Source organism: Mucor mucedo (genome assembly GCF_025094135.1).
Source record: "Mucor mucedo strain NRRL 3635 chromosome Unknown EV154scaffold_9, whole genome shotgun sequence".
NCBI classification, from domain to species: domain Eukaryota; kingdom Fungi; phylum Mucoromycota; class Mucoromycetes; order Mucorales; family Mucoraceae; genus Mucor; species Mucor mucedo.
In genome coordinates, this window is record NW_026252293.1 from 398,373 (window position 1) to 412,754 (window position 14,382).

General features: G+C 36.3%; 3 protein-coding genes across 3 annotated transcripts; all 3 read left to right on the forward strand.

The window, feature by feature from the left end:
* The first annotated feature begins 282 nt into the window (after positions 1–282).
* Positions 283–2,768, forward strand: EV154DRAFT_494830 (RNA recognition motif 2-domain-containing protein). Its single transcript, XM_051599953.1, has 8 exons — positions 283–517; positions 581–693; positions 758–985; positions 1,046–1,186; positions 1,252–2,004; positions 2,069–2,190; positions 2,260–2,301; positions 2,366–2,768. The coding sequence occupies exons 1-8, from the start codon at positions 385–387 to the stop codon at positions 2,586–2,588; spliced, it is 1,755 nt and encodes a 584-aa protein (XP_051462168.1). The 5' UTR covers positions 283–384; the 3' UTR covers positions 2,589–2,768.
* A 1,592-nt stretch (positions 2,769–4,360) lies between these two features.
* Positions 4,361–4,627, forward strand: EV154DRAFT_412903 (uncharacterized protein; the record flags this gene model as incomplete). The annotated part of the gene is made up of 1 exon (XM_051595540.1): positions 4,361–4,627. A coding segment is annotated over one exon (267 nt), but the record flags the coding sequence as incomplete, so codon positions are not given.
* A 5,869-nt stretch (positions 4,628–10,496) lies between these two features.
* EV154DRAFT_594387 (uncharacterized protein) lies at positions 10,497–13,520 on the forward strand (the record flags this gene model as incomplete). The annotated part of the gene is made up of 6 exons (XM_051606967.1): positions 10,497–10,733; positions 11,171–11,253; positions 11,479–11,537; positions 11,579–11,648; positions 12,533–12,849; positions 13,055–13,520. Exons 1-6 carry the CDS (start codon positions 10,595–10,597, stop codon positions 13,518–13,520), a joined length of 1,134 nt encoding a protein of 377 aa, XP_051462170.1. The 5' UTR covers positions 10,497–10,594.
* Between the last annotated feature and the right edge of the window lie 862 nt (positions 13,521–14,382).

The window sequence follows — 14,382 nt, forward strand, 5'->3', positions numbered from 1 at the left end:
ATTTATAAACACCATATTGATAAAAAAACGTTTTTTCAAGCTCTTATATGTATAAATACATCATCCGTACTGGTAACAAAAGGACATATTGCGGATGCATCACCCCCACAAGTGATGGCAAAGAAAAATCGATGATGAAAGAAGGTGTTTATTATTATTTTATTCTTTATAATCAGTCGCTATATATTTCTGACATAATACATGATGCTTATCGAAACAAACAAACCAAAAGCGGCTTCCTTGCGAAACACAACACGACACTGAGAAGAGTTCAACTGTCAGATTAATATTATTGTTTACTGTTTTTAACATATATATTCCACCACTTTGTTTCTGTTATTCTTTTCCCCTCTTTTACTTTTTAAAACAATTGTTGGTGTCAATATGAGCTATTTTTCACATTTGCATGTTGGGAGCCAACCCTCTTCACGAAGTGGGCCTCTATTGTGCCAACCTTGGAAGCCAGACAACATCTCTTTGAATGATGACTGCCCAAGTCCCTCCACCAGACTTCAAGGTTTGTCGTATTCATTTTCTTATACATCTATTTGTTTATTTAAAAATTCTTTCATTTAATTAGATACCTCAATGAAGCCAAGCGACTTCAAATCTAATCATCCAACAAGACATATTGCTTTGTTCCCTTTTAACTCTTTGACGTTGAGTCACGACAGGTTATTTGGACTGTTGCAGGTATTTTTTTTTTTTTTGATTTTCCTATTATTTTGGTTCTTTACTGAATCTCCTTTTCCTCAAGTCTTGTGGCGGAGAGGTTAAGACCCTTTGCCCTTTGTTTACAGAAGGGGCTGCAATCATTTCTTACTACAAGTACACGGATGCCATGAAAGCCTTGTCCATCATCAATGACAGCTTCAACCATTCATACCAGGCTTACTTTGCAAAGCCTTGTTCGGTAAACATGCCATTAAACAATAAGGTTTTTATGGTGATGAACTCACAAGGTGGAAGATTACTGAATATTATGGTATGCGAAAAAAAAAAAAAAAAAATTAAAAGCACGCTTTTTTTGACAAACGACGAATAGGATCTCGCTTCTCAAATTGGCGTAATTCATACTTTCTCAGAAGCCTGTGCATCGAGTAACTTACAGCTGGTAAATATTGAATACGATGATGAGCGTGAAACAGAAATACTGTTTGCACGTCTTAATGGTGTGTCGATTGAGGTTAGTTTTTTTATAGTCTTCCAAAAAAAGGAATGGATAAGATGATCTAACCAGTCATATAATAGGGAACGACCATCCAAGTTCTTCCAGCAAATAATAATCCGTTTGATTGTACGTGCAATGAGATTGCATTCACAAAGCTGAAAGAACCTCCAACTTGCATTACAAAACCAGTGAATAGGAGTATCACGTCTGCTCTCGATCTTTCGGAGAACCACACATACTTTTCCAAAGATCCGTTTAGTGTGCTTCCTTGGTCTTCCAAAGGCCCTTTAAATCCAGACCGTTTCTCCTCTAGTTCCGGCCGCAACCCTAAAAATTCCGGCTCCAAGCCCTATCTCTCTAGCTCAGATTGTATCTTATCCGCAGAGGCCTCTGATAAGATCAATGCTCCTGCCAAAGAAAGATCCAAGTCTTCCGGCCCATCTTCATCTAGTTCGGCTGCGATTTCTGACGTTGTTTCATCTAAAACCAATGCAAAGTCTCCAGTAAATACAGTCAATGTCGATAAAGCTTTACCTTCAGAGATCGGTCTTATGGCAGACTCTATATCTGTTCCATCAAACGGTGTCGTTAACAAGGTCAAGAAAGGGTCACCTGGACCAGCAACTTGTCAGAAAAGAAAATCTTACTCGTCTGTTGTAAGTGCGGGGGTCAAAACAAAAGCAAAGCCTTCACTGGCTTCACTGCCTCCAGCTCCTTCAGTTCCTTCGGCCCCTGTTAAAGTCTCATATGAACTGGATATCAATAGGGTGATCACAAAGCAAGACACCAGAACAACATTTATGATTCGTAACATTCCCAACAAGTACACGCAGGTAAGAATTAATTTGAATATAAAATACGTACGAAAATCGTATGCCAATAATTTTTCTTTTATAGAAAATGGTTATGAATTTAATTAATGAAACGCATAAAAATACATTCGATTTTTTTTATCTTCGAATGGATTTTAAAAATAGATGCAATGTTGGCTATGCCTTCGTTAATTTTATTGAGCCAAAGTAAGTATCTCGTACAGAAACATGTACTCATACATTCTATTTACATATCTTTTTTTTAATCATCTGTAGAAGTGTCATCAGCTTTTATGAAGAACGCGAAGGCAAGAAATGGTAATAACAAACTATAAAATAGACAAAAAAAAGAGACGCTTCTTCTAACTATTTATTTTTATAGGAGCAAGTTCAACTCCGATAAGACATTCCAGTTGTCTTACGCTGCCATTCAAGGAAAGAAGGCTCTGATAAAGAAGTTCCAGAACTCTCAAGTCATGAAACAAGAGCCCAACTACCAGCCAAAGTTGTTTTATTCTTCTGGCCCTTTAAAAGGAAAAGAACAGCCTTTTCCACGACCAACTGGAGATGGTCGTAAGGCTAAATCCCAAACTCGACGGGGTTAAAAAAATCGCTCTCTTGTCCTTTTCTTTTTTTCCCGTTTCTTTGGCCTTTGTTTCTTTGGTCTTTGTTTCTTTCCTGTTTTTTAATTTGTTTTGGCAAATTTGCCTTTTGTTTTCTTTTATTACGTTAAAAAAACGAAAAACAAAATTTTTATTAAGAATAAATTATAATTTATACCAGTATACAGTTTCGGGATATTTGCTAAATGAAAAGCCACCAACATAATAGGCTCATAATAAAACAGGATTTCTCTTAAACTTTGACTATAGTAGTTTTAATTAAGATACCATGCTTTTTCTTTTATGATATGACCAGGAATCTGCAATTCGGTAAAAAGCTCCTGCACCAAGGCTCTTTGGTCACTATTTCATATAGATATGGCTCTAATCCGTAAACTAATTTGTTATCGAATTGAGTTATACCAAGTGGGTTTATTGGAGATGATTGTTCAGCGCTATCAACGAAAGTAGAGAAGTGAATTTCGGTGGGGGTGGCGTCTTGCTTGATTAAGAAAACGCATATGATTGGATACATTTTTTGTACGTACATCATGTACTAAAGAATCTTGACTTCCTCTCCTCCACTAGTAATACACTATTCTCATGTATTATTTGTGCAAGCTTATAATGCATTGCATAGTCTACAAACAGAATGAACGAAATATATATATTTCTGTTATCATTAAATGGGTATACTGCTAAAGTAGGAGGAAAATGTGTCAATAGAAAATGTTTTCATTGTATTGAATGGCCCGGATAAGTGCCCTATTGCATGCATATGTAACTCTTTTATATTAAATCTTCACTTCATCCAAAAGACTAACATGCTTGAGCTTGCTCTTAAAAATTGAACGATCATGCATAAACCAAATAATTATTGTCTTCTTTTTAAGCCTATTTTAAGATGCACAAATGATCAAAACTTGACGTTTTTGTTATTCACCCATTAGGGGGGCGAGGGAGTAGCAAACCCACCACCCCACCCACACCCTTATTTTTTTCTTGTCAGTACTCTAGATGTGTTGCTTTATCACGAGTAAATTAAATACCACTACCTCGTCATAAACAACACACTTATTGGCAAAAAATGTATACGTGGATAAGTGTATCGAAAAGAATGGATATTGATGCACCAGATTTCCTTCCTTAACTGACACCCCGAAAAGGTAACTTGTTTTTGGTCAAACTACAAACAAAGGACCTAAAAACGCTCAGACAAGTACATGGCATTTACAGTTTTACAATAAAGTTTTTTATTTTATTGTATGTATTAAGGTTATTTGGAATTAGCTACCTATTGATTCCAAGCAATTTTATTTTTGAATGACACAATTATTTTCTGTTTGCTCTCGTATAATTTTTGGGCAATCCGAATTTTTCTATAATGCATATGGGGTATGTGCCTTCTTTCAAAAGAGATTACTATAAAATGAGAGCTAGAAAAATTGCATTTATCATCGCTTCATGCGAATTTCATTGTTCTTTGTTTTTCTCCCCTTTTTTTCAATAACAACACCAATGAAATCTTAAGATAAGTTTACCTAACCCTTATTCAATTTTTATTTTACATATAACTATTTTTGTTCTCAAACTTCATAACACTTTATACGTAAAAGGTAAATATTGAAACAACCGATTCAAAATTGAGTGACATTTATCTGACATGTTATTAGAGCAAACTTTTTACTTCAGAAAACTGCCCTTTTTACCAGACAAGGATTCTGATAGATCCATGTCTGGTACACCAAATAAATCTAAAGGTAATATGAGCACATCTATATGGACAGTTTGGTGTCGAAGATGTTTATGTTACGGGCAACCGATCTGCTCCTAATACAAGATTTCATGAGTTCATACGGGGTCTTGGTTTCGGTCTGTTGCTTCAAAAAGCTGGTAAAAGGGTGTACTTGATTGATGAATTTAGAGCAAGTCAGTTCTACACAGCCTGTGAAAGTAGAAGTCTCGAAACGTTTTGGATGGTAGATAACCCGCGCCCTCATAGACGAAGAGCAAATTCTCCTGTAATTAAACATTGTCTCTAAAGGTATGTTGATTTCACTTAATAATTTTTTTATCTAATAATTTTTTTTTTGTTAAACCACTGCTCAGGTCTCCCGCTCATCACCATATTATAAATAAGTATTGTTGGAGAAAGACCGAGTTGATTCAAAAACATTTTTAAATAGTGGACGATGCGGATCCTTCTGAGGTCGCAGAAGGTTATTGGCAGTCGCCGTACTGATGAAGAAGAACCTAAAGCAAATAGCGCAACTACACCAAACTAAGATGTTACCCTTCAAATAAAATGGGAGACTCTGGTTTTTAAGTAGATAATTTTATTTTCGAAAATAGAGCATATCCTTCAAATGGTTCTTTTTCTCGTACTGCAATTAAGTGTTAAAACCCCCTTCGCTGGCGTCTTCTCTGCACTTGTTGTAGTGCTTGCTCTATATACCCTTACCCCCGCTTTCTATTACATTCCTGACGCTGTCTTAGCTGCTATTGCCATTCATGCCGTTGCCGATTTGGTGTCCGGCCCTAACTATATCAAATGTCTCGCATTTGTCAGTGTTTGGGAACTAACTGTTTTTGCTATCACTGTAATCATTAAATTCATTATTACTGTTGAATATGGTACTTATGCTAAATTGTTATTTTTATTGTTTTTCGATTTAATGCATTATTTCATATATTTCTTTAATAAAAAATGTAGACAATAGCTACATATTTTTCTGTCGATAGAAACTAGTTCTCATAGAGCTGGCACTGGTAAACGTACTAAAATATCCTCTAGCTCGTCCATCACGATAAATTACCTCCCATGGAACTGGTACTCTTTTGTTATTAGTACGGGTATTGGATTTATGGCTAGCGATATAGTTTTTGACAAAAGTCCATTGGTTGTCTTCGGCTGAACTTTGTGCTATCAAGTGTGATAGCACGCAAATATGACAATCCTTGTTCAATTTGGTCATTTGCACGCTGGCATACGTCGAGAAATTCATCAAGGTTATCATATTCGGTGATATTACTTTCGAAAATTTCTTTCGCAATACTGTACAATTTTTGAATTGTTGAATCAGACTGAAATGGATTGATGACCAACGATTGATATCTTCCAGTAAGGAAAAAGGACAATCCAACCAGTGGGTGCAATGGAATGTTCTGCAAGGAAATGTTTAGACCTCCGTATTTTTTTCAAACGTATTTTTTTTTACCACTTACAGGAATTCCGGCCAGAAGACTAGCAGGCCAGTATGGTGAAACCTATTTACAGTCCAATCCGAGCCATTCACGGTCTATGAGTTCAAAAACTCAAAAACTCTGCCTGAGAGGTCGCCCTCCTATAGCAAAGACTAGCCGCAGCCGTAATATCGTAATACATCTTTTTCAATTTAGTGTCTTTTCAAAGAAACAAGAGTCATTACTAACTAACCTTTTAACATTATTGGTTACTTTCATAAGATAGAAGAAGTATGTTGAGAGAAAAGAAAAGGAGAAGAATAAAGTGTGTGAACCAGCTTTATTTATAGGCTGATAAACAAGCTTATGTCAAGATGATTTCATTTGTCTATTTTATCATCCATAATGTTTGAGCCTTTACTTAAAATAGAAACACTTGCAAAAACCTCCCTAGCAAGTCAGAGCTTGGTAATTGTCTATCTGCGTTCCAGTAGTAGCTTGTAATGACAGTGAAGCAGATTTTATGGAAAACAGAAATCGATCATCCCATGAAGTTTAGATGATATGGCATGTCAATCGACGTGTAGACCATCGCGTGATTATAAAAAATACGTTTGAAAAAAATACGGAGGTTTAGACATTTCCCCAAAATCATACCAATAAAAATTGACAATTATCATTTAAAAAAGTGTTTTGTTAACATATGGTGTTGGTATATTTACTTTTTAAGAGTATCGAAGTTAAAGCATAAGAGAGCAATATGATTTTCAACAACTTAAGTTACGGTATTGTATTTTAGACCATTCAATGCGGGGAAAGGGTAAAGACCCCAAGCGGAAGTAAAGGATCCCCTCAAAAGCCGCTGGGAGCTTCAGCCGTTCAGGCGGAGAGTTACCAGCGGACAAGGGCCGGTGGAGCCCTGAACGAAAATTTCCTAGTAAAAAAAAGTTTTTTTTTAAGGGTATTAATATTTAATCTCCGGAATAAAGATGGATCAGGGCTAAAAATCAATTAATTTTCCATGCATAGTCTGCAAACGAAATGAACGAAAGAGAAATATATCTGTTGTCATTAAATGGGTATACTGCTAAAGTAGAAGGAAAATTTTTCATCGTATTGAAGGACCCGGATAAGTGCCCTATTGTATGCGTATAATATAACTTTCATTTAAAGACTAAACTGCTTAAGCTTGCTCTTAAAAATTGAACGATTGGGTTTAAGCCAAATAACTATTGTCTTCTTTTAAAGCCTATTTTGATACGAACAAACAAGAAAAACTTGGCATTGTTGTTATTCACCCATATGGGAATCGAGGGAGTAGCAAGCCCCCACCCCCTCTTATTTTTCTCTTGTCAGTACTCTAGATGTGTTGCGTTAAAAAGAGTTATTTAAATACCCCATCGTAAACAACACGCTTATTGGCAAAAAATGCATAAGTGGATAAGTATATCAAAAAGAATGGATATGGATGTACCAGATTTCATCCTTACCTGACCTGTTTTTTTGTCAAACCCCGAAAGCTAAACAAACACTAAGAGTAGTTTTATTGCTTCAAGATTAGTATTTAAAGCATAAAATATATATGTTTTTATGTTATAGTATCTTATAAGAATCTTACAGGTTGCACGATATAAATTACCTGCTTGATGTTATGCAAGAGCTAAATAAAATGTGCAAATAATGCCTATTACGATTGGACATAAAAAGTAATTTTTAGAACAAGGACGTCTTTATGATACTTCAACAATGTAGTGTAACGTTATCTCTTCTGTCGTTTCATTCTGCATGAAAAAAAAAAAGGTGCGATGGGAGTTGTGTAATGTATCTTTCGACATTGTACTACTCCCAACGTTTGGAACAGTTGCATGGACAACCAATCCGCGTTAGTGTGACCATACGTCAGTAAATGTTTTATTGATATATACTGGGGACGTCTTTGTCTCCCTATGTATAGAGTAAAAAAAACCCCTGGGTGAGAATTCCACAAGTTACCATAATGTCTTCTACAAAAAAAAAAAAAAAAAAAAAAAAAAAAAAAAAAAAAAAAAAGACCAAGATTTTCCGTTGCCAGAAGTATAGCGGTTACTCAGTTCCAATTAATACTGCTGCACGACATGCCGAAAAACAAATGTACGAGGAGTCATGCCAAAAGGCGGCAGCTTCCAAAAGAAGTTTGGATGAACTAGAAGAAAGTGTGTAACCCTCATCAGATATTTACCTGCAACAAACTGTAATCTATACTAACAGAAATTGTAACAGATGACGCCGTAGTAGACACCAGCTTAGAATTTTTACGTTTGAACGTATCTGTTATTGAAGCAGAGTTTGCACATGCTAATATCAGCTCCACTCAACTTGATAGTCATTTTTCTAAGATGAATGCTCTTCAGGCAGGTTTATGAAAAAATGATTTTTAACATGATACTGAGTGATATTTCAAAATGATGAGTGTGATTACGAAGAAAGCTTAATATTTGACCAATATTATAGCGTTGATGCAAATGATGATAATGAAAATCAACTTACTGTCGAAAGCAGCAGTGAGATATATTGGACCGATGAAGTTCTCAAGATGCTAGATGATTTGGATGATCAAGGTGAAAAATTTATCATAAAAAAAGGTAGGCTTGAATTTCGGAATAAATATTTGCAACTTTATTGAAATAATCGTAGTCCAACAAAATAATCATCCCAGAATACCACAAGATCCCACTTACTTGTTTATTTGTTGTTTTGTACTTATATTCCAAATGGTCTTTTTGACCATCATCGCTACACAAAACTTACTTAATCTGTTACGTATGCTATTCAGTAATTTGAATTTCCAAAATCGCTACCCACAATCAAGCTTCAAACTGGATTTATCGATCTTACCAAAGATATGACTGTCTACGCAACTTGTCCCAAATGCTATTTAGTTTATCTTTATGCTACAAGCAACGGGTTAACACATCCTGGGCCTCCACAAATATGTACATTTATCAATATCCTCAAAAAAATGCCTTCTAAAACCCCATTATTTCAAGACGGTTCCGATATTCCAATCAAAAAGTTTGTATACCATTTTCTTATAAGTTCGATCCAAAAGTTGTATCTGAGAGAAGAATTTGAGGAGAAGTGTGAAGAATGGCGTAGTTTTGAAGAGGCTGTAAACCCAACTGATATGATGCACCATTGCTCCCAGGGAATAATGTGACGAAGTATTCTTTCTCCCAGTGGTGAACCTTTTGTAAACAGCAGTAAATCTTTATGTTTGACATTGAATGCAGGTTAGAATACAAAAAAGAAAAGTAAAGATGAGATATACTTACAACCCAGTTAAACATAGATGGATTCCAACCATATGATACTACTTCCGCTTCTTGCGTCGCTTTTTATCTGCAAGTAAATAATTTACCCGTCGAGGAACGCATAAAGAAAGAAAACACAATACTGCTTGCATTAATCGAAGGGCCTCATGAACCCAACACTTGTCAAACACAACGCCTATTATCCATTGTTACAAACCAACTTCGCTCCTTGTATTTTGGTGTTCAAATGTCTACATTCAACTCTGGAAAACATGGCCGAGATTACGGTGCTACTGTCAGAGCCTGTTTGTATCAAATCTTGTGTGATTTACCCATGAAACGAAAATTGAGCAGCTTTACTGGTTTTTCTTCTAAACGATCATGATTCCGATGTGATTGGTCGTCCAAAGCTTTTCCTGGCATATCCAGAACCCAAACTATTCCGGCTTTGATGCTATATATTACTCTCCGAATTCCGGCAAAAAGCTAAATGACATTCAATCCGACAAGTGGTTAAATAGTCTAGTGCCGAAATAAGTCGCTAAGACAGGGTCCATGGTATGAGATATAGCGTTTTGAGGAGTTTGATATATCTTGATCTTGTCAAAGCTACCACCCAGAATCATTTACATTGCATTTGACTGAGTCTTGCAAAATGAATTTTGTCAAAGTATGTATGAAGAATTTGGATTTTTTAAACCGCAACACTCTCAGAGGTATTATTAATTTATAGCTCTATTTACGCAAATGTCATTACTAATCTTGTATGGCTGCACTCGCTTCAAGTATCATCACGCCCAACAGCTACTACTCTACACATGCCAAAATAAAAGTAGGTTTTTCTTATTTAAAGGGTATCGAATCAAAATCTGGACCTTATACTGTTCGGAATATGCCTTGAAAATCATGATTGTTTCTGATAGGTTAGTCAATGGATATAACAAAAAGCATTACGCAAACTGGTTAGCAAACATGTAGAATTATTGTACAACCTGCAATTACTACAGCCCAGGCATTTGGAGCACGAGAGCTCTTCCGCTCTTTTCGCAAATACTGTGTGATACTTTTCGGACCAAGGCATTCAAACCCAACTATTGTTAAATCCTGCACCTGTCAGAAAGTATTGAATATTATGGCAGTACATTCAACACTTCTTGCTTCTCTCTGACAATTCTAGCGATCCACGAATTCAAAACGGCTGCATTGTAATTATTCCTCAAGAAAAAAAATATATATGTTTAAGCTAATTCACCTATGCCATTTTTTAATTTTAATAATATGTAAAAAATTGTTGTTGGAAAAGGGGGAGCAGATAAAAAAAAATTGTTTATTTATGACTCTGGGACTCGTGCCCAATCGGGTCGCATTGACCCAACCCGTAACAAAACCAAGAAATAATTGAATACACGAAATCAATCTTTTAACTATGTGAAAAAGGATCGAGGTTGGTATAGAGGACTTGTGTTTGCCATATAACAGAAGCGTTAGTCATTTGTTATATATAATCAATTTTCGTAAATCATTTGCCAACAGCAAATGTTGCTTTTCGGGGACTTACAATTCTTCATGAGGGATAGCAAACACATGACACCTGGAGATATCATGAAAACGAGCCATTCACATGAAGTCAGAGTCAGTGAAGTCAGCGTTGATGTAGAAAGGACTGCTTATTCTGGTAGTTGACAACTGTCATCATTAAGAGTATAATCCAAGTAATATACTTAGGCTAGTCCAAGTCAATCACTTGGGCGGAAAGTGAAGAAAGAGCTGGTCGGGAGTTGCGTGTACATTAAAGAAAACCTTATTGTTAGCGTCCGTCATCCCGCTTAACCTAAGACGAGGAGCATTGAAACCAAAATGTCCACGAAGAAGTTCTAACGTTCTTGTCTTCTTTAAAAGCATACATAGACGGGAATGCGAACATTTGCATCAGGATTCACGTTCATGACAGGCATTTTGTTGTTTCATTTAAAGATAACTTGAAATTTCAAGGGAAGTGAAATAAAAGTGTTACAAAGGACAGCTTTCAACTAATGCGCAAGGTTTACCATGTTCCTACCAGTGGCTGTAGCCAAGCATGATAAGTAATAATTCGATTTATTTGTCAAATAGATATAAATTTATTTCAGAAAAATTGTAATCCTTTGATAATTGGTAAGGGTATATTTTATGTTCAGAACAGTATTAAGCCACAGGTACATGTTATAGTATCAAGCCGCAGGTACATGTTATAGTATTAAGCCAGAGGTACATGTTATAGTATTAAGCCACAGGTACATGTTATAGTATTAAGCCACAGGTACATGTTATAAGGAAGACGCATTGTATAAGTTGTAATATCACTACATGATTGAGTGTAGTGAGTAGAACCTTGTCTATATATATAAAAAAAAAAAAATTAGTAATTCGTCTATTTCTAGTGTCAATTGTCATCAAATTCCAGCGAGGCTTGGGCTGACACAAGGGACAGCGTGTCCAAGTCAAAATTCAATGAGAATATGTTGGCTGTATAGCTACTAGGCTTAGGCAGGCACAAAGTCCAGCGTGTCCGTTGGCCTACAACGTTGGCATATTCGGCGGTGTGGTGGAAGTATAGCAGCTAGGGCCTACGACGTGGGCACTCCTATCAATTGTCTATTTCTAGTATCAATTGCCATCAAATTCTAACAAGGCTTAGGCTGAACGCAAGGAATACAAGGAACCACAGGGGACAACGTGTCCAAGTCCAAATTCGATGAAAACATGGTGGCTGTATAGCTACTAGGCTTAGGCAGGCACAAAGTCCAGCGTGTCCGTTGGCCTACAACGTTGGCATATTCGGCGGAGTGGTGGAAGTATATCAGCTAGGGCCTACGACGTTGGAGGGGATGAGAAGAGGGGATGAGAAAAGGGGATGAGAAAAGGGGATGAGAAAAGGGGATGAGAAGAGGGGATGAGAAGAGGGGATGAGAAGACGGGATGAGAAGAGGGGCACTCCTATCAATTGTCTATTTCTAGTATCAATTGCCATCAAATTCTAACAAGGCTTAGGCTGAACGCAAGGGAACACAAGATCACAGGGGACAACGTGTCCAAGTCCAAATTCGATGAAAACATGGTGGCTGTATAGCTACTAGGCTTAGGCAGGCACAAAGTCCAGCGTGTCCGTTGGCCTACAACGTTGGCACATTCGGCGGAGTGGTGGAAGTATAGCAGCTAGGGCCTACGACGTTGGCACACCTATCAATTGACCGTTTTACTGAGCAAGTTATAAACTTATCTGTTATCACATTATACACAAATGAAGATTGAGGAGAAAACAAGATCCTTAAAAAAAAATTTTATGAAATATTTAAAATGTCTGTGGCTTAGCCAAATGAAATTTGACTACGTATATGACGGTGCTGGGGTTAAACATACTGTATACACCAAATTTCAAATTTTCTGCTTTTTCCGCTGTTTAAAGTACAATTTCCCGAGAATTTGCATACATAGACGTCAAAAGTTCACTTCAATGAGTCCACAAAATTGTTTCAAGACTGTGATTTTAACATTAGCCGGTCCTTAGCAACCGAAAACTCGTATAAGCCCAACAAAGGAAAACTCTCAAAGCTTATGATAGATGACGATCACGAACATGGCCGCCGTATTGTAAAGTCATGCTTGGGAGCTATTGAAACTCCCAAAAGAAGTTGTTATTATTTTATGGAAAGGCAACCAGACCTCTTAACGGGGAGGTTGCTATCAGACAAAGTAATTGTCATCACTGTGAGACGCTTTTTGAACTGGATTAAATGTGATGTAAAAGTAGAGTATGTCTTTCAAGTAAAAGCCAGAACTTGTACCATGATGCATATTTCAAATAAGAATTGCAAGATAAGACACTCATGGTGTATACAACTTTAAGCATCTTTCTACGACAGAAAAGTTAGAACTCGATAACATTATGTAAAATAATCCTAGCATAACGCCTACTACTGCAGTTGCCGGCTCTTAAGACATAATATTTATTCAAAGCATCAATCCAATTCTTGGAAATAAAGAACGTGCTAAGATGGAGCTGAAAAAGTCAAGAATTATACAGGGACTTGAAAGCAAAAGCAACGGCGACTTTTTCGAAGAGTTCAATAAAATCAAAATTGACTTTCCTAACTTTATAATATTTTCCTCTCCTGAAATGACAAAATGTAAGTTGCCTTTTGACAAGCATCCCACAATCACGGATTTTACTTACAAAGCGGTGTCTTCCGGTTATTATCTGGCCTCATCAGTTATCTACGTCGAAAAAATAAAAAAGTATAGTGTTTTTTCAAGCTGTCATTACTTACCAAACTGCAGAAATTTTGCCTTCTACTTCAAAGCGTTGTTTAAGAAGTGTGCAATCAATCCAAAGTTTTTCTTTTATATAATTTTAGATTTCTCTAAAACTGAGCAACGAGGCTTTCAACAAGCCTGTAAAGAGCATTTCAACACGGACGATTAAACATCCTTGTCATTAATAAAAGGATATTAATTTCATTGGATGAGATCTGTCCAAAGAATCATCCAAATCCAAAGAATTGTCCCTGCCGGTAAATCCAAAGAATATATTCCTCTTCTTAACAAGTTGCAAAAAACGACCAGGGAAGAAGTCTTTTATTAAACAGAGAGGAGTCTTTTAAAGACGTTTCCTAAATGCGATAGCTGGTTACAATGGTGGTTGAATGACCATGCTCGACCTACCATTTTCAATTAGGATACGAATATGAAGCGAGAATTGCATGAGCATGACTTAAGAACTAACTACCAACGGAATTGAGTCTTTTCACAGAAACTTATACCATTTTGTAGAGCCCGGACTTTCCTTGGGAAATGCCCTCCGTCAGGTAATGAAAGTTGCGCAGGGTTAGGGAAACAAATTGGTTAGCTACTATGAAAACGGAATAGGTCTTGTTTACGGGTCTAAGAAAAGAAAGACACAAAGTAGTTAAAAGACTGTCATCAAAACTTTGTACGAAGCATCTGATAGTAGAATAAAAAAGACTTATAGGAAACGTTTCAGTTTATAAAATTCTGCATTATGTCTTTTAGTTTATCATAGTTGTAATCATAGCAATCATAATGTAACTATATATTTATCACCACTAAAAAAAAAATAGGTTGCAATGATGATAAAATATGTCCGCTATGGACATAATTTTACATTAAATATTGTCAAAATATATGTCCTAATTAAACCACCAAAATACCATATATTCCATGTTATCCAGATGTCTCCATTTGAGGACATCTAAATGGTGTTGCTGTCATATCTTTGTTAAAAAGACATATTGCAGGTGTACTTATTAAAAAGACATATATTCTAT